This window comes from Bos indicus, chromosome 2 (genome assembly GCF_029378745.1).
Source record: "Bos indicus isolate NIAB-ARS_2022 breed Sahiwal x Tharparkar chromosome 2, NIAB-ARS_B.indTharparkar_mat_pri_1.0, whole genome shotgun sequence".
Taxonomy (NCBI): domain Eukaryota; kingdom Metazoa; phylum Chordata; class Mammalia; order Artiodactyla; family Bovidae; genus Bos; species Bos indicus.
In genome coordinates this window covers 118,670,102-118,690,170 of record NC_091761.1, presented here as the reverse complement: position 1 = coordinate 118,690,170, position 20,069 = coordinate 118,670,102, and the positions used below count along the sequence as shown (strand labels likewise).

Here is a 20,069-nt window from a genome sequence, read left to right as displayed (position 1 = left end):
CACAGGAAAGGCTCTGATGCTAAAGGAAAGAAAAAAGCAGCGTTGGGAGAGGGTGTGGTGATTCCCCAGTGCTGTGAGCTGCTCTATGGCAAACAGAATGGCTTGTTCCTTGATCTAGGAGTGACTTCCAAGCTCGGAGGCTGCCCAGGAACATGCTGAGAGTGAAGGTTCTAGCTCCACTGCCCTCCTGCTCTGGGCTCCCCAGCAGGCAGGTCAACAGGGACCCACCCGAACTCCCAAGGCCTCTGATTTGTTCCAGGTGGTGAAAGGTGGGGCAGGACCAGAGGGGCTGGTTCTGGGACTTTTAGCAAAACCTTCTAAGAAAAAGTCTTCAGAGTTTTGACTTTGATTCCCCAGGGCAGTGGCTGCGGTGAGGGAAGGAGAGGAGCTGGGTAGAGAGGCTGGAGCCATGGGTCAGCCCTGGACAAATCTCTGCCTGGTCCATCCCTAACAAGCCAGCACACTCTGAATCTCTCTGGACCACACGTTCTCCTGCCAGGGCTCAACCATCACTCCCTTGATGAGGATCGTTAGCAAAACTCTTCAAGAAAGGAGGTGGAAGATAACTTGTTTGTGTTAAACGGGAGGAAATAAGGACACACGGATGCATACATGCTGGTGCAGAGAATCTGAAAGAAGCTGCAATCAGGGGTCCCCCCAGGGGAGATGAGTACTGGATTGGGGGACAATGGTGGGGCACAGACATTTTACTCTCTGTTTACATATGTATTTGAATCACATGTATGCATTCAGAATTAAAAATAAAAAGCCACAGCAATAAGACACAGAGATACTCATTAAAAAAAAAAAAGCCAGAACAGGAGATGGGTGAGGCTCCCTTTGAGGAGGATCTGTGTGGTGAGTCACTCTCTGCAGGGTCCCCAAGGCTGACCCCTTCTCAGGGCTCCCATGCCCCATGTCCTGGACACCTGCCTGTCTTCTTACTGCTTTCCCCCAAGACTCCTGGCCTCCTGCTGCTGCACTCAGAGGGGCCTCACCTCTGCTTAGACGGGGCCAGGGACCCGGGGTGGGCTCGCTTGTGGAAGGCCTGTCTTATGCCCTGCCAGCCAGCGTGGGGTACCATGGCTCAATGCAATGAATGAACTTGGTTCTACCCATCACACAAGCACCGCTATGATGGGATCGGGGACAGTGAGAGCTTAAAGGGCTGTCATGGTTCTGTCAAGCTCTTCCCTGAATGATGGGGGGGCCCGGGCTGGGGAGGGCCAGGTGATTCACCCACAGTCACACACAAGCTGTTGATTACTTGGAGACCACATATGTGGGAATGATCACCAAGGCCCACTTTGGAGAGTTTCTATTCCTGGAGGCGTCTGAAAGCGACGGCCTGCCAGGCCTGTAACATCGACCTGTGCCTTGGTCTTTAATGGGATTCCTAGTTCCTCCTGGGCAGAAGGGGAATCTGCCAGGCTCCTTTCAGCCCAGACTTCCCTGCATCTCTGGAATCTGCAGAGGTTCCCTGCTGGGAGCACCCTGGGGCCCAATGGTGAATCTCAGCTCTTGCTACACTGGAGAGACCTCTGCTCCCAGGGCTCCTGAGAGCCGTATCACCCCAGGCTGACCCCAATCCCTGTGGAAGCTGGGCCCAGAGAAGCCAGGGCTGGGGAGCAGCCTGGCAGCCGTGCCCTGTCCCTTGAAGACACGCAGGCAGGGGCTAAGGTGTCCCCCTAGGCTGTCCTTCCTAGCCCCCAAGTCCTAAACATGAAGGCTTCCAACACCACCCTCCTTTCTGTGGGCAGCAGTTCTGAATCCTAAACCCCAGATGTGCTGGAAGCCACGAGGGCCCTTTTTCAGAAGCTTGCTGCTCCTGGCGTGACACCAGGCTCTGAACCTCTGCTGTGGGTGATGTGTCCTCTTCCAAAGGTTCCTCACGCCCCGGCTCAGGCAGTGGCTCTTGACTTGTTTTCTTTTGTTGGAAGCTGAGCGAGTATGCAGACCCTCTGAGAGGGCACAAGAGCCCAGAGCCTCTTCCTGACCACATCCCCCAACCCCTGCCCAGGCCACATTCTAGCCATACTTAGGAAGGAACTCCCACCCCCACCCCAGGGAGCCCCTCTCCAGATCCTAGAGGAGAAGCCCTTCTGCCAGATGAGACTGATGCAAAACGGTTTGATATATGTGATCCCACCCCCTCATTTCACAGACGAGGAAGTTCAGCCCCAGAAGGGGAAGTGCCTCTCCCCAGAGTAAGGTGGTGACCATGCTGGGAAATAACATCTCACACCTCGCTCAGCTGCACTGGACTCCCAGGAGGTAACAGCCCCCAGGCGGCTCAGAAAACCCGATGCACCCGGAATCCACCCACTGACGTTGGTCTCGGGGACCGCGAGGTGACTTTCCTTCGGGGTCTGGGCTCCATCGGCAACTGCCCCGACTCGCCTGGCCGTCTTAGACGTCAGGGACAGCAGCAGCCCCCCCGGGCAGCCTTCGTGACAGCAGCAGCAGCAGGGGAGGACTGGTCTGTCCCTGATTGCAGGTGACATTTTCTATGAATCCTCAACTTCCTCCTGATTTGACTCAGAGTGGCAGCATGGGCTGGGTGGGGAAACCTCGCTGTAGGCAGCCCAGGAGCCGTCCCCAAGGGAGCTCGACTTGCGTGTCCCCACCTCCCTCCCTCGGGTCGGCTGCCTGCTGCCCCGGAATTGGGGCCGGGAAAGCACCAAGAGGCCAAGATGACAAGCTCTAGGAATCACCCTGCAGCCACTGAGCAAAGTGCTCACGGCAGGCTAGAGCTGCACTCGGGAGCCCAGGCCAGCCCCTTGCCAGCTGGGTAATTTCCCTGGTCTCAGTGTACCTCTCAGGGGAATGGGAGCAATAAGAATTTCTTCCTCACAGAGCTCTGGAGAGCAGTAAGTGATGGAAGTGCTTGTCCCACAGCTGCCCACCCGTAAGCTTTCAGCAAGCTTTGGCCACTGTTATATCTTATAACTAGATTATTCTCCAACCCTCATCAAGTGTCTCTTGGAGAAGCTAGAAGGGAAGTTACAGCATTTCTTACGAGTGGAAGCGGAGAACAGGAGGTGAAGGAATGTCTGTAGGACTGGCCTGGAATAGGCTGTGTGCTCCTGGGGCAGTGAGACAGGGGTGGAGGTGTGCTCAGGGCAGCCCTGGACTCCACAGAAGGCTTGGTGCTCTCGAATCTGGCCAGTCATCCCAGCTGCACAGGGCACGCCTATCACCCTGGAGCTGCTGCAGACCAGGCCATTCACTCGGCCCCTCTTTCATTGAATAAGTCCTTGTTGAGGGTCTGTTTTGCGTTTGCCTCATGAGGTGGTATAAAGTGCAAAGGATATATGGTCATTGTCCTGGGGTTGTTGGAGGAAAGCAGGGACTTGCCCCAGTGGCAGGTGGCCCTACCCGGCCATAGCAGGGAAATCACATCAGATGATGCTGGTGGTTTGTGAAAGTGGATTGAAGGAAGGGATGGGGTTTTTAGGATGGGAGGTGAGTCTGAGGGGATCAGACTGTTGGGTGGTGCCAGCTGCTGAAAGGAGTGAGAAAGGGGTTTACCAGATGGATAAACCCCTGTATTTACCAGGTCTTCTTGCTGGTGATAGGTTTTCCAGGTGGCTCAGTGGTAAAGAATCTGCCTGCCAATGAAGGAGATGCAAGTTAGACCCCTGGGTCAGGAAGATCCCCTGGAGAAGTAAACCCACTTCAGTATTCTTGCCTGGGAAATCCCATGGACAGAGGAGCCTGGTGGGCTACAATCCGTGGGGTCCCAAAAGAGTCGGACACAATTTAGGGACGAAACAACAACTTGCTGGTGATGCTTGTGGGCGTGGGGTAAAGGAAAGATGGAGAGGTCCAGGATGTGAGTCCATTGGAGGCCCCTCACTACCTGTTTGAGCTTGGGGGAGTGCTTTGGTTTCTGTGATCCTCCTTGTCTTCGTCTGTAAAATGGGCATAGTTATAATAGCATCCCAGGAATGAACGTATTGAGTTCCCTCCGTAGAGCACCTAGCACAGAGCTGGCCACATCTCAAATCCCTGAGCTCGTCTCTGCACTCCCCCACCCACCCCTACTCCACCCTCACCAAGCTTAGTGTGCAGCTATAGCAAAATTCTGGACTCCCGGAAATTCTGTGTGCTCCATCCCCTGTGTCCTGTTCTTTCTTAATCATGATCCCCAGAAGCCCAGCTCAGGTGTTAACTGATGAGTTTACTCACATTGAGGTGTTAGTAGCAGATAACTGCATTCAAATAAATGCTTATTTTCTGCCTTCAGGGCTCACCACTGCCTCCCCAGAGAAAACTGGAATTTCAGGCGAGGATGCTCCTCCTGCCATGACACCCCTTCAGCTGTCCTGATGCCGCTCTGCCACCAGCTGGCCCTCCCACCTCTGAGTTGGCTCACACCTCTGCTCTCTGTGTGGATGAAGGATCACGGCAGCACAAGAGAAGCTTCTTAGCCTGCAAACCACCTAAGGTTGCATTTTTTCCCATTGCTGGTGTTTTCTGGAAAAGCCAGGACTTTCCAGAAGTGTGTGGCTTGGTCTGAGCCACACAGCTGGGTTTAGATGCTCTTGCTGTGGAGACATGGGATCAGGGCTGCCCCAAGAGGGGTGCTGGGTCCTTGAAGGTGTGGGTAGCTCTGGGTCCTGACAGCTGCAAGAATCACAGCCCAGCGTGGGGTCGAGTTGGCAGTCAGAGAGCCACCATGGGCCCCTGTCCCCAGAGCTGGGCGGTGCTGTGTGGATGAGAGAAGCCAGACAGACCAGAAAGAGGCCCCACAGCCAGAGAGAAGCAGAAGCAGAGCAGGGGCCTCAGGGCTCCCAGGCCCATCCTCTTTCATGTACAAGATGTTTCCTCTCTTCACCAAACATTAGAAAAACACATATTGCCAGAATATTCTATCTCAGCCTTTTTTTTTTTTTAAGCCTTTCACATATGTGGATTTTTTTTTATATAACATTCCAAATAAACAGATATTCTGCCTCTGCCTGCATATCTCTGGGGACAGAGAGCTCATTGCACGGCCAGTTGGTCTGCTCTCTGACTTCCAGTGGAAGATAGGTCTGCTTCCTACAGCATCTGAAACTTCCTGTTATGGCCCCATGGAGTCATACAGTGGAGCCTATCTTGAGCCTTGGAGATGCTGATATAACATCTCCAGAATGATGGAGGCATCTCCAGATGACATCTCTAGAATAGCTATAAAAATATCTATACTTCTATGGCTTATGAGCAACGCTAGTCCTTCCTTTATGTCCTCCTGTGTTGGGGCATCCTAGGCTCTCCACATGACGCCCCTGCAGACTGACAGCCTCTGGGGCCTGGGTGCAGTGTAAGGGCCACTTGTCACATGTCCCCCATGTTCCTCTTCTAGAGTGTCTGTGTGTAACTGGGTTCACCTCATTTCTCACTGTCTTTCCTGTCTGCAAGAATACTTAGAAATGATTTTCCTTTCAGCTGTGACTTCACTGGTGTTTCATCTGTAAATATTTGCTCCTTTCCAATATTTCGGCACTGTACTTCTGACTTTATCTCTGACACATTACTTAAGAGACTCCTTAACAAGAATGCATGAAAATGCCTATTGTATATTATGATTAATACCGTCAGTGCTGCAGCAAATACTTGTGTTTTCTTACTGTCTGCAGAAAAACGATCTGAAAATTGAAGGGTGAAATTGCCATTGCCTTGGAGTCCTTGGCTGGGCCCGGGAATGGGATGAATTTGGTGAAAGATACTTGCCGTCTCCATAACAGAGTGTATTCCCCCGATTTATGACTTGGTCCTCACTAATTTATTAGTTCTACATTATTAATTGAGCTGCTCAGAGCTCCAAACAGCTCTGTCTGCTTGATCAATGATATTCTAAGAGGGGAGCATTAGGGTCTCTATCTGCAATTGTATTTCTTTCTCTACTGTTTTGCATTTCTGCTTGTTCCCATCATGTACAGAAGTACATGGAACATAAATTTTGTATTTTAATTGTTTATTATAGCATTTACCTTGTAGGGTCTCCGTATTAAAAAAAAATGACACTGTCACATTTCCTTCCTTTCTAGTGGTCTGTGTATCTGATAATCCATAGATGATCTCATCATTTTACTCAGCTTATGCCTTTTTTTGGGGTGTTTCTTATCAACACAAGATGATTGGGTTTTAACTTTTTTGATCAGATTCCCCCCTTGACAGGGAGTATTGCAGTTAATATAATTATTAGTCAGTATGGCATCACCGACTCGATGGACACGAGTTTGAGTGAACTCCGGGAGTTGGTGATGGACAGAGAGGCTTGGCGTGCTGCAATTCATGGGGTGCCAAAGAGTCGGACACGACTGAGTGACTGAACTGAACTGACTGAACTGATTATGATTTGATTGTAATTGTTACATTTGTCTAAACTTCCATGGGGTTGCCCCTCTGCTCTCTATATTGAGGTATTGCAGTTTTTTTCACTTTGTTTCTATAGTGAATTTTCTCTTCCTTTTGTCCCTTTAAAATAGACAAGATAATTTAGCCTAAATAACCACTTTAGAAAATAGTCAAGTTTAACGACTACATTTATTTCTATTAATAGCTCTCTCAACTTTGGGAGAATTGTGCTTAAAGATCTTCCCTCCTCTTCACCCACTCTCTGGCCCTTGAATGATCATCTGGCAGTTTGAGTCTCTTTCACATGGTTCCTTCCTCCTTAAAGTGAAGTTGCTTAGTCATGTTCTATCTGCAAACCTGTGGACTGTGTCCAGGTATTTTCCAGGCAAGAGTACTGGAGTGGGCTGCCATTTCCTTCTCTAGGACATCTTCCCGACCCAGGGATCGAACCCGGGTCTCCTGCATTGCAGGCAGACGCCTTACCATCTGAGCCACCAGGGAAGTCCTTCCCTTTATGTTACACACAATTTTGATGATGTGATGACTGACATGCAGGCAGAGGAAACCTTGCTTTTATCATGGATTGGTTTCTTGTGGCTATTCTCTGGTCTCTTAGGTGGCACTGGCTTTTCGCCTGTCCAATTCCTTGTCATATCATGCTTTGTTCTCAAGTTCCTCTGATGCTACATGTTGACATCTTTGACCTGGCAAGATGTATGCCTCATCAGCTGAGTATCTTTCAGTTCAATGCATTCCTTTAAATTCTGTGTAAACCTCCCTTCCACCCCCGCCGTGCCTCCAACACAGACTCAGATGTTGCCTCTTTGAAAGGAAAGTCAAAAGCTGTTGCTATTTTTCTTCTTTTGCCCCAGCATTTAGTACATTAAACCGTTTAAAAATTGTTTTCATTTCATTATTAATTAGAAAAATACACACACACACGTAGAAGAAAAAGAGAGATAAAGATAAAAGATTTAGTAATCACTCACCATTTAACCGTTTGAATGCAACCAGTGTTTGGCATATGGAAATTTTTTTTCTAGGTTTTTTCCTTGTGTGTGGGTTTTTTTAATCATATTTGAAATCATTCTGAATGTATAGTTCTGTAGTTTGTGGGTTCTTTATTTAGCGTAGTCAGCATAGACATAATATAGTCAGGCAAAAATTTTCCATTGAGTAGATTTACCGTAGTGAAATTGAGCTCTTGTTGACATTTAAGTGAATGCATGTATTTTTTGCTATGAGAAAAAGATGCTAAAGTGAACATATTTCCGTACACATTTTTTCCTTTTTTTTTTTTTGCATAATTTACTTAAGGTAAATTTTTAGAATCACTGAATGAAACCTTAAAAAAGATTTCTAGGGCTTGTAATATAAGTTATCAATTTCCCAAAGTTGGGTACATATCTGTATGCTCACTAGCATATTGATGATTATTTTATGGAATCCTTGTCAGCATCTCTAGATAATATAAGCAAAAAATGTATTTCTTCGTAAATCTTATGGGAACCACTTGTGTCTTTTTCTGTTAATCTATTGTGTGTCTTGATATTACTCATTTTTTAACACTCTTCATAGCAAAGGAACATCATTTATCTAACTTATTTGTTGTATTTGCTTTCCTTCAGTATATTCTTAGATGTTAAGCTTTTTTAAACAAAAAGAAAATTTCTAATTTTTGTACAGTCAAACCTGTTCTACCTGTTTTCTGATTCTTTTGCTTTTCAATTATTTTAAGTTGCAAAGAGCTTTTCCTTCCTTCCACTGGCTTTTATGAATTGGCCACTAAGTTTTCATGTAGTTTTACTATGGTTTGATCTCCTGAAGTTTTTTTCGCTTATGAATTTGGAATTTCTTTTTCTACTAGGTGTGAGATGAGGATTCGAAAGTTAGTTTTTAGCCCCCAAATTCTTCACTGATAGTCTTAACATCATTTATTGACTAAGCTTTCTATTTGAGTTATTTTTTATTTATTGTTCTTATACTTTTCCCTTTTTATTGATTGATTTTTAAAATTTTTATTGGCGTTTATTTGCTTTACAATGTTCTGTTAGTCTCTGCTGTACAGTGAAATGAAGCAGCTGTATACATGTATATATGTATATGTGTGTGTGTGTGTGTGTGTGTGTGTGTGTGTGTATACATGTATATATCCCCTCCCTCTTGGACCTTCCACCCCACCCTCCCATCCTTTTAGGTCATCACAGAGAACCAAGCTGAGCTCCTTCTGCTATACAGCAGGTTCCCACTAGCTATCTATTTTATACATGGTAGAAGGCAATGGCACCCCACTCCAGCAGTCTTGCCTGGAAAATCCCATGGATGGAGGAGCCTGGTAGGCTGCAGTCCATGGGGTCGCAAAGAGTCAGACATGACTGAGTGACTTCACTTTCACTTTTCACCTTCATGCACTGGAGAAGGAAATGGCAACCCACTCCAGTGTTCTTGCCTGGAGAATCCCAGGGACAGGTGGGCCTGGTGGGCTGCCGTCTATGGGATCGCACAGAGTCGGACACTACTGAAGCGACTTAGCAGCAGTAGCAGCAATAGTGTATATATGTCAATCCCAATCTCTCAATTCGTCCCACCTTCCCCCTTCCTCCTCTGTGTTCACATGTCCATTCTTTACATCTGTGTCTCTACTCCTGCCCTGGAAATAGATTCATTTGTACCATTTTTTCTAGATTCCACATATATGCATTAATATATGACATTTGTTTTTCTCCTTCTGACTTCACTTTGTATGACAGACTCTAGGCCCATCAACATGATGGAGAGGATGTGGAGAAAAGGGAAACTTCATGCGCTGTTGGTAGGAATGTGAATTGATACAGCCACTGTGGAGAACAGTATGGGGGTGTCTTAAAAAACTAAAAATGGAGTTACCATATGACTCAGCAACCCCACTACTGGTCATATACCCTAAGACTTAGTCTTTCAGTTGTATCCTATTCTTTGAGACCCCACGGACTGTAACCTAGCAGGCTCTTCTGTCCTTGGGATTTCCCAGGCAAGAATATGGGTTGCCATTTCCTTCTTCAGAAGATCTTCCTGACCCAGGGGTCGACCCTGCAGGCAGATTCTTTACTGCTGAGCCACCAAGGAAACCCATAGTCTGAGAAAACCATGATTCAAAAGGACACTTGTATTAATTCAGGGGAATACCTCATTTCTTCTTATTGTTTCTGTTAATTGTCTAGCATGTTGTTTGGAACTTCTGGGTGTCGGCAAGTGTCCAGTTTCAATAAGAATGCCTCTTTTTGGTTTTTTTTTTTTTTTAAACTATTAAATGCAAAGTTGGCCGTTAATGTGAACAGGTTACTCTTTATCAGGTGTAAGAAGTATCCTTCTCTTCCTTCATTTAAATGACTTGTGGAAAAACTATCATACAATGCGATGGCTTTTCATTTTTGTCCTAATGATGTAACGCACAATATTAGCAAATTTCCTAACACTGAAAAAAGGTCTTACATTTCTGTGGTGAATATGACTTGGTAAAATGATGAGTTATAATTTTAGTATATTGAGTTCTATTTGGTAATATTTTAACTCAGATATTTGCATCTATTTTCATACATGCATTTGAGCAGTTTTCCTCTTTTGTGCTACATTTGTCAAGTTTTGGTGTTTGGGTAAATTAGTTTTATAACAAATTCTTGATTATCATTATCTTGTGTATCTGAAACTATTTATAGAGTATGGGAATTATCTGGTCCTTGAAAGTTAAAATATGCTAGAGCCCCCCACCTCTAGATATATTAAAATCTATTTATTCTTTGATAACATTCTCAGTTTTACTCATGGCTTTTGATCTAATCAATACCACTTGTGTTAATTCTTGTATTAATTGTGGTAAGTTATGTTTTGCCCTTAAATTGTCAACTACTTCATGGTTTTTAAGTGGATTAGTAATAAGGTAATTTCTTTTTATTTTTTTCTCTCTCCTCTATTAGTCTTAGAACACCTTCTCGTTTCTAGTTTTGCTTGAATCTTGTTTATCGATCACAATTATTAGAGGTGTTTGTATTGTTTAGTTTACTCTTCACCTCCCTCTCTCTGCCAAAGAATTAAATTTACAGATTCTGGTTATTTTCCTCTTTGCTAATTCTTTTATTTTCACTTTTATCTTTATAAAAATTTCCTCAATTTCTCTATTACTTTAGTGTTCTTTTTTTCCCTAAATGCCCATGTTGACTGTTTCAATCATTTATTTAGTTTTCTTAAAAAAAAAAAAATTCAAGCTGTCTGGGCTATGTATTTATCTCTGAGAATAGTTCCAGCTGCATCTTGTGAAATTTTTTTTAAACAATCAATCCAGAAAGCTCTTGTCATTGTTGACTATGCCCCATGCATTTTGTTTTGTAATCCTGGCTTTACTTCGTTTTTAAAAAGCCAATTTTGTTTATTTCCTAGGCTTCTGTGTATTGTGGTCAGAGTATATACCCCACAAAATTTCTGCTTTTCTTTTAATGGAAAGCTTTGTCCTTGCTAGACAGGTAATTTATCTTAACAACTTTTTCTCGGATACTTGAGAAAAAACCAGACTCTTTATTTAAAATAAAATCTAAGATATTAATTAAATTATATTCATTACATTATTTATATAATTCTGTATCCTAATTTACACTTTACCAATTTGATCTGTTCAAATCTATTCCACATTAAAATCTGAAACTGCCATATTTTTGCCAATGGCTCTTGAATTTTAACAGTATTACTTTATGTACTTTTATACAACATCATCTAGTGCATAAATTACTATATTTGTCACAATTTTTCTTTCATTAATATAAAATAAGCTCTTAATCCTGATGTGTAGTTTTATTCTTAATTCTACAGTGCTAGGTATGAATACTGCCACTCGGACTTTCCTTTTGCTCATATTTGTCCGATATCTCATCCTGGGACTTTTACTTTGAGTATTTCTGTCATTAAGTAAGTGTGTCCTTTACAAGCAATAAAGAATTGCATTTTATTTTGTAATTGAACTGAAAACATTGGTTAATTTAAAAAATTTTAAATCTCCAAAGTTTATTTGGAGAATGTAATTTATTTTATTGATGTAATTTCTATGCTTGGTTACTTTTTCCCATTCTATTACTCCTTGACTGTTTTGTCTGATTTGTTTCTCTTTATCAACTTTAGTGATTTTGAGGATAAGCATCCTGTTTTTAATAGTCAGTTGTTAGGTCAAGGTTTAAAAAATCTTACGCTTTCTGTAACTATCAAAGTTAAAAAAGAAGACAGAACAATGACCTTTAATTTCCCTTTTATGTAATGTTTTCTTTTCCTGTGTCCCAGTACTCTCTGTCATGCTTGCCCTCTGCAACCCAAGAATATCTTCCTTCTTCATTACTTTATCTGAGGTATTACAGCTTGTCTTTTTTAAAGACATGGAAGATCTCTTAGGGCTTCCCGGGTGACACTGTTGGTAAAGAACCCACCTGCCAATGCAGAAGACACAAAAGATGCTGGTTCAATCCCTGGGTCAGGAAGATCCCCTGGAGGAGGGCATGGCAACCCACTCCAGTACTCTTGCCTGGAGAATCCCATGGACAGAGGAGCCTGGTGGGCTACGTCCACAGGGTGGCTCTGAGTTGGACACGACTGAAACAACTTAGCATGCACGCAAGATCTCTTTTACTTTTTTTTTCTTCTAAATCTGTAACTATATACATCATAGCTTTGGTCTCTTTCCAGTTTCCTGCTTCTGATTCTCTGAACTTGCCCATCTTGATGTTTGCATCTTTTACTGTTGGCATCTCTTGGAGAGCTGAAGTTCTGCCTCTTGGAGGCAGTTTCCCCCCATCCCCTCTGAAAGCCATACATACCTAGTTGGCTTTTTATGATCTTCACACCTGAACAGCCACCCAATTGGGCATGAAGTTCTTATGCTCAAATTTAACCCCTTGAAACTTTTCTGGTGTTATTTTTTTCAGAGAGGTTTCCAGGAAACTTGGTTTATTTATTCACAAAGTTTGTAAGCTTTTATATTAATGACATTTAAAGATGTTAAGTACTGGAGGAGGGCATGGCGACCCACTCCAGTATTCTTGCCTGGAGAATCCCCATGGACAGAGGAGCCTGGTGGGGTACAGTCCACGGGGTCTCAAAGAGTCAGACACAACTGAGCGACTAAGCACAAAGATGTAAGTGGGACATCTGAGAGTGGCTTTCTTTCCCAAAACTGCATAAAACATGGTTCCTCTAATCCAAGTTCTCATCTTCTCTGTGGTGTAATTCAGCCTGCCTCTCAGGCATCAGCTGCTTGCGGTTAACAAAGTTCCTCTCGGGCCCTTCAGGTCTGTTCACAGACTCAATTTGCTTGATCCATGACCTTTCCCCATTCATGTTATTTCCTTCCTAGTATGAAGCTGGGACCAGGGCCCTGGTGACTGACAGTCCAACTGGGGTCATGCCCACCTTGGGCTGGTTCTAGCCAATGACGGGGCTCTGAGGAGGCACTGGTCCTGGGAGATTCCTGCTGGACATGGAACTTGAACAGGTGACTTGTGCTTCCAGTATCTTCGACGACCTGAAGAGGTCTTCATCATTCTTAGAGCTGCACTATGGTCTGAAGTTCTTCCTACCCAACTCTTCCTTCTCTCTCTCCTTACACAGGTGTCAGACTGCTTTGCGGTCTGAGGGCTCTTCCTGTCCACTCCTATTTTTGTTGTTGTTTAGTCACTAAGTCCTGTTCGACTCTTTTGTGACGCTATGGACTGTAGCCTGTCAGGCTCCTCTGTCCATGGGATTCTCTGGGCAAGAATGCTGGAGTGGGTTACCATTTTCTCCTCCAGGGGATCTCCCTGATCCAGGGATCAAACCCACAGTCTCCTGTATTGACAGATGTGTTCTTTACCAGTGAGCCACCAGGGAAGCCCGTACACTCTTGTCTCTCGCCCTTTATCACACTGGCCTTTCCCTTAATATATCTGTCAAATGCCTAAAACTGTCTCAGCATTTGCTTCTCGGCCTCCCCCCTGCACCATCTTACAGTTGATTCAGTCAGTTGATTCAGTTGATTTGAGCGGATCCCAGAGCTGGCCAGAACAGGTGCCATCCACAGCCCCAGACAACAGGTCTAGAGTGGGAGGTTGCTAGCCACCACTTCAAGTGGATTGCTTTTTATTTGCAGCCCATCTTTGGGGGAAAAAAAAATGACTTTTACATCTTGCTGCAGCCTGGAGGTTTTTTTAATCTTATTCCAATGAAGTTCCTGATCTTTTTAGAAAAAAGATTGTTCCCTTTCAGAGGGAATTCAGGGGATTAATTTTTCAGATTCTTTGCTCACTCTACCATTAGCTGGAAGTATTTTTTTTCAACCTGGTTTCTTATTGCCAATCCATGGTGTGCTTTTCTAGCTTCAAAAATTAACATTTGAAAAGCTCACATTTGAAGTCGTTCAGCAATTCAAATGTGACCTTTAGGATTTCCCTGCTGGAGGACACTGATAGCTGACTTTTATCTTTTCCACAGGAATACTTGTACACGAATAATTGGTACAGTCAATTCAGACAAGCACTGGAATCTTAGAACCATTTTTTTTTTTTTTTTTTTTTTACCATTTCTGTTAGTTTTTCATCAATTTGTTCAATTCACCCATGTTTTGGGCTTGAATTTGGGTTTATCTTTAAACATCACTAATTTTTTTTCCTTGGCCACTTTAGTTCTAATCTTTGAATCAGAAGCAATGAGCTGGGTTCACCCATGGAGTCTGCGTGAGCATGACCCAGCCCCAAACGGATGCCCCAGGTTCCGTTTTTTTGCAGTCTTGTCGAATCTCTTTAAGCACAAGCTTGTATTTGCTCTTATCTTTGTGGTTCTTGGTTTTCTGTTGTTTCTGATGTTGAAGGTGACTTCTCTTAGCCAAATGAGTCTTCCTTTTTGGTGCTGCAACACTTTCAGTTAGATCCAAATTGGGTTCTTTTCTGTTCTTTTTGTCATTTTTGAAACTTATCTTGTTGGTTCCAAACTATTCTAGCTATTTTTTTGAGATAAGCTTGTTGCATAGTTGGGGATATTCAGCTGGGAGAGGGCAACCCGCCAGCTTACAGTTAATTTATTCCAGGCTTCTAGGGTTGGGGCAGTTAAGTTCCACCTGGGACTTACACTGCGCAACTCCAGGAGGTGCCATTCACACAGACCACAGGAGTCTGAAGCTTCTGATATGAGTCGGTACATTTTCTTAGATCTTCCATGACATAAACCTATAAGAAAAGTTAGCACATAGGAAAGTGTTGAATTTCTGGAAAGGCACCAAATAATGTATATTATATATTTACTATATAGTGCTCAATGGATGAGAGATTAAATATATATATATATATATATATATATATATATACACATACACACATATATTTCTGTTTTTGCCAGCAGTTAGAGAGGATTTGGGAATGGCATTCTATACAGGGTCTTAAAAATACTCAACTGCTGCCTTCCCAAGGGCTTGTGATCTCTATCTGTCTGCTGGTATCCAGCGACCATCTGCAGCCACACCTGCAACCTCAGACCTCTTGTTCCTGAAGCCAGCTCTAATTTTCTCTCTGTTCAAAGGCCTTTCTTTGCCTTAGGGAGACCTCAAGCCTTCACTTCACTTCCCGGTGACTCAGTGGTGAAGAATCTGCCTGCAATGCAGGAGATGGAGGTTCGATCCTTGGATGGGGAAGATCCCCTGGAGGAGGGCATGGCAACCCACTCCAGTATTCTTGTCTGGAAAATCCCATGGACAGAAGAGCCCAGTGGGCTACAGTCCATGGAGTCACAAAGAATTGGACATGATATAGCGACTGAGCACACACACATGCACAAGCCCTCACTTCACTCCCTTTGGGCATGTTTTTTCTTCCATGTTTTTCCAGTCTCTGTATGGTTTTCTTCTTGGAGAGCAAGAGGCTCTAGCAGCTTCAGGCTTTATCCTCCCAATTTCAAATCCCAAAGAAAAAGCCCCAACACCCTTCCTAGAAACCCAAGCAAGAGGTTCATTACTTTTCATCTGCTCTGGGTCAAATATTCACCCCTGGACCTATAAATGAACCAATGACAGTGTCCTGGGGAATGTGATGCACTGATTGCCACCAACTGGACAGTTAGGGGTGGGGTCAGCTCTGTCCAACCTTAGGGGTGAGGGTGAGGTGGAGCAGAGGGGCAACATACAAAGAGGAACTGGATTCTGAAAACAGCATTTGAAGCTGTACAATCTGCAGCTAAAGTCAGCAGTGCCCTAGTTTTCTTGTTTCCAGTCCTGTGAAATTCTCTTTGATGAAACCAGTTTGGGTCAGGACTTATGGTCTTGCTGATACTTTCAACAGAAAGACTTCTGATCAGAGAAAAGGGAACAGAGAAAGGGTCATGCATATTCTGTTTTTGTAAAAGATAAAGACACATACACACAAGTATGTACATATCTATCTATCTATCTATATATATACACACACACACACACACACACACATATATATATATATATATATATCACAGTGATTACATCTGGGCAACAGAATTAGAAGGTGATTTTCCTTCCTGTGTTTTCTAATTGTTGTTTGGAGAGCATAGATTGCTGTGTGATAAAGGGGATGTGTTCATGAGTCTCGACAAAGTTGTTTGACTCCATTAGTTCTATAGAGTAAGAGGAGCTTCATCTCATCTATTGTTGACATTGTAGGAAGGAATATGAGCCAGCAGAACCACAGCGAAAACTGCTCCTTCAACGATGTGAAACAGCTGATGGAAACTGTGCAGTTGGCTGTCCACATCCCTACCTTCATTCTTGGTCTGCTCCTCAATGTACTCGCCATCCGAGGCTTTAGCTCCTTCCTGAAGAAGAGGTGGCCTTGCTACACTGCCACCTCCATCTACATGATCAACCTGGCAGTCTTTGACCTCCTGCTGGTGCTCTCCCTCCCATTCAAGATGTTCCTGTCCCGAAGGCAGGGCTCCTTCCTTCCCTTCTGTACTCTGGTGGAGTGCCTCTACTTCATCAGCATGTATGGGAGCATCTTCACTATCTGCTTCATCAGCCTGGACAGATTCTTGGCCATCCGGTACCCAATCCTGGTCAGCCACATCCGGTCTCCCAGGAAGATCTTTGGGATCTGCTGTATCATCTGGGTGCTGGTGTGGGTCGGGAGCACTCCTGTCTATAGCTTCCATGGCAAAGTGGAAAATTACACGTGCTTCAATAACATGACTGATGGCACCTGGAGTGCCAAGGTCTTCTTCCCTTTTGAGGTCTTTGGCTTCCTTCTGCCCATGAGCATCATTGGTTTCTGCTCCTCCAGGAGTATTCACATTCTGGTTGCTCGTCGGGACCACACCCGGGACTGGGTCCAGCAGAAGGCCTGCATCTGGACTATTGCAGTCAGCTTGGCTGTCTTTGTGGTCTCCTTTCTCCCCGTCCACCTGAGTTTCTTCTTGCAGTTCCTGGTGAGGAATGGCTTCATCGTGGAGTGCAGAGCCAAGCAGAATATTATCTTGTTCCTGCAGTTGTCCATGTGTTTCTCCAATTTCAATTGCTGCCTGGATGTTTTCTGCTACTACTTTGTCATCAAAGAATTCCGCATGGACATCATGGCCCACCGGCCTTCCAGGAGCCAGCTAGTCCACCAGGACACCCTGACCACCATGGCTAAGGGAAAAAAGTCATGCCTGGAGGAAGGAAACCTCAACCTAAATTCCATAGTGAATATCCCTTCCCAGGGCCCTGATGTGGTGGGCTGACAAGTGGTGCATTTACTGGTGTGCCCTCCCTCTGATGGTCACTTGAATGCCATCTTTGCTCGCTGTGGCCCCAAAACCTTTCCCCTGAACCCAGACAACTTGACATAAGCCACTCAGTGTCAGTATCTGGGGAACTCTGAAGAACCCAGGTGAATTCTCAATTTCTCAGTCTCCAAAGCAGGAGGCCTTTGACTATGTGGATCACAACAAACTGGTAAATTCTAAAAGAAATGGGAATACCAGACCACCTTACTTTCCTCCTGAGAAACCTGTATGCAGGTCAGGAGGCAGCCATTAGAACTGGACATGAAACAACTGGTTCCAAATTGGGAAAGGAGTACATCAAGGCTGTATATTGTCACCCTGCTTGTTTAACTTATATGCAGAGTACATCCTGCAAAATTCTGGACTGGATGAAGCTCAAACTGAAATCAAGATTGCTAGAAGAAATATCTACAACCTCAGATATACAGATGATACCACCCTAATGGCAGAAAGCAAAAAGGAACTAAAGAGCCTCTTGATAAGGGTGAAAGAGAAGAGTGAAAAACCTGGCCTAAAACTCAACACTTGAAAAACAAAGGTCATGGCATCTGATCCCACCACTTCATGGCAAATAGATGGGGGAAAAGTGGAAACAGTGACAGATTTTATCTTCTTGGGCTCCAAAATCACTGTAGATGGTGACTATAGTCACAAAATTAAAAGATGCTTGCTTGCTCCTTGGAAGGAAAGCTATGACAAACCTAGACAGCATATTCAAAAGCAGAGACATCACTTTGCCGACAAAGGTCAGTAGAGTTGAAGCTGTGGTTTTTCCAGTAGTCATGCATGGATGTGAGAGTTGGACCATGAAGTAGGCTGAGTGCTGAAGAATTAACGCTTTTGAATTGTGCTACTGGAGTAGCTCTTGAGAGTCCCTTGGACTGCAAGGAGATCAAACCATTCAATTCTAAAGGAAATCAACCCTGAATATTCACTGGAAGGACTGATGCTGAAGCTCCAATACTTTGGCCACCTGATGCGAAAAGCCGCCTCATTGGAAAAGACCCTAATGCTGGGAAAAATTGAGGGCAGGAGGAGAAGAGGACGACAGAGGATGAGATGGTTGGATGGTATCACTGACTCAATGGACAGGAGTTTGAGCAAACTCTGAGGGTTACTGAAGGACAGGGAAGCCTAGGGTGCTGCAGTCTACGGGGTCACAAACTGTCAGACACGACTCAGCAACTGAACAACAAACACACGAGGCAGAAGAACTGAGAGAAAGAGACCATCTGAATAAGGCTGTTTTCCAACTCTCCTCTGTCCTTCTGTTAGGCTAGAAGATTCTGGGAAGGAAGAGAGTTAGGAGAGAGAATCAGGAGGGTTGGGCATGGAGGAAAGATGGAGTGGGAGGGACTGATGAAGCTCCTTTTTAGTTTGGGATCCCGGGGTGGAGTGGTTGGACTTTCTGGTCTCTTCTGGAGCTCTGTTGACCAATGACCACATAGAGATGCCAGCAGAGGGGGTGACTGGGGAGAGCAAGTATGCACAGAGAACCCCAAGTTTTCTTTGGGCCTTGGAAAGGCCTGAGAGGTCACGCAAACCTTCCTGTCCCCAGGAGAAAGCTGCAGAGGGACTGAGGGGGACTGGTGTGGACCAGGCTGTGTGAAGCTGTGGACACTATGTGGAAGCAGTGGGGACAGAGTGAAAAGCTGTTGGTGGCACCTGAGAGCCATGAGGGGACAGGATATACCTGGGAAAGGTAGGCGACAGAACAAGAGCTGGAAGTGGACAGCCCATTCCTCGTTGCTATCTGAGCATCTGCTGCGTGGAGTTTGAGCACTGGCCCAGCGGGGAGGAGAGGCAGTAGTGGCAAGCCTGGGAGAAGAAAATTCCCGGACGTGACCAGCCTGCTCTGTTGAACAGGCTGGGACGTTGTTGGTTTAGTTTTAGTTTTAGATTTAGTTGGATTTCGTTTCCTTGAGAATGATGAGAAGGAATCTGGCTTGATTTGGTACAGCCAGAGAAGAGCAAGGTGTTTGACTTGCCCATCAGAGTCCTGGCTAGGCAGCTGGCCATGGTGGCACTGTTCACAGAGCTGTCCCTGTTCTGTGGCTGGGAGGGAGAAGATGAGAGAGCCAGGGACAGGGATGGAAGACCCATCACAATGAAACAGGGCTCCTGGCAGTTCCTGGCTGGAAACTGTAAATGATTGACTCAGGGTTTGGACTGGGCTTCTCTGATGCTCTAGACAAGGTGCTGTGGTGACAGCTGAAAGCCTGCAGATGACTCAGCTGCTCTGGGGAGTGAAATGATTATCAGGATAAATTATAGGGTGGTTTGCAAGATGGAGTGAGTGGGATGAAAAGTGACGAATGATACGATGTGCACAGAGGGGAAGAAGTCTTTAGGAGGAAAAGAAGCCACCTTCTACCTGCAGCGTAAGAGGGGAGCGGATGGGGGGAGTGCAGTGGGGGAGAAGAGGGCGATTTAGATAAAACCCTGAGTGGGGAGGAGGGGAGGTTGGGTAATTGCCCAAGTCTTGAAGTGCTGGGGTTCTTCGAGGGGTGGGGTGGGGGGTGGGAGTGGCAGGAAGGATGGAGGGCAGGGTGTCTTCCTGCCTGAGAACCCTCAATTTGACCGAGAGCAGTTGACGATCAGGAGCCTCGCCTTCTCTTGCCTCCCCTGTGGTCAGTGGTCAGGTCCCATTCCGTGGGGCTGGAGGGAAGGGTGAGGAAGAAAGGGTAGAAATGGAGCAGTGATCATGCCCAGGACCAGAGACTCTGGCCCTCAGACGGGGCTGCACGGGGTGCCAGATAGTGTCAGGGCTCTGTGGACCCCAAGATGAGTACTGCCCAGCTGCCCCAAGCCCTGAACACTGCTCCTCCTGCCTAGGGCTACATGGTCCCATGGCTATCCTGGACGGAGGCACACCTGTGCCACTCTCAGAAAGCCAGACATGCATCAGCAGGACACTGGGCTGGATGCTGTCAGAGCCCGGGGTGGGTGGAGTTATG

The 20,069-nt window shown here is 45.3% G+C and overlaps 1 protein-coding gene across 5 annotated transcripts in view; it reads left to right on the top strand.

The window, feature by feature from the left end:
• The window catches only part of GPR55 (G protein-coupled receptor 55), a 55,306-nt gene extending 35,804 nt beyond the window's left edge, over window positions 1-19,502 (top strand). The window contains exons 1-3 of one of the 5 annotated variants that reach the window (XM_070773803.1): window positions 1,420-2,497; window positions 4,250-12,850; window positions 16,013-19,502. In XM_070773803.1, the coding sequence (XP_070629904.1) occupies window positions 16,021-17,067 (1,047 nt within the window). In that variant the 5' untranslated portion in view covers window positions 1,420-2,497; window positions 4,250-12,850; window positions 16,013-16,020 and the 3' untranslated portion in view covers window positions 17,068-19,502. Of the gene's footprint in view, window positions 1-1,419; window positions 2,498-4,249; window positions 12,851-16,012 lie in introns of those variants that run through there. The other 4 variants (XM_070773815.1, XM_070773795.1, XM_070773806.1 and 1 more) reach the window with 4 other exon arrangements.
• The last annotated feature ends 567 nt before the right edge of the window (window positions 19,503-20,069 follow it).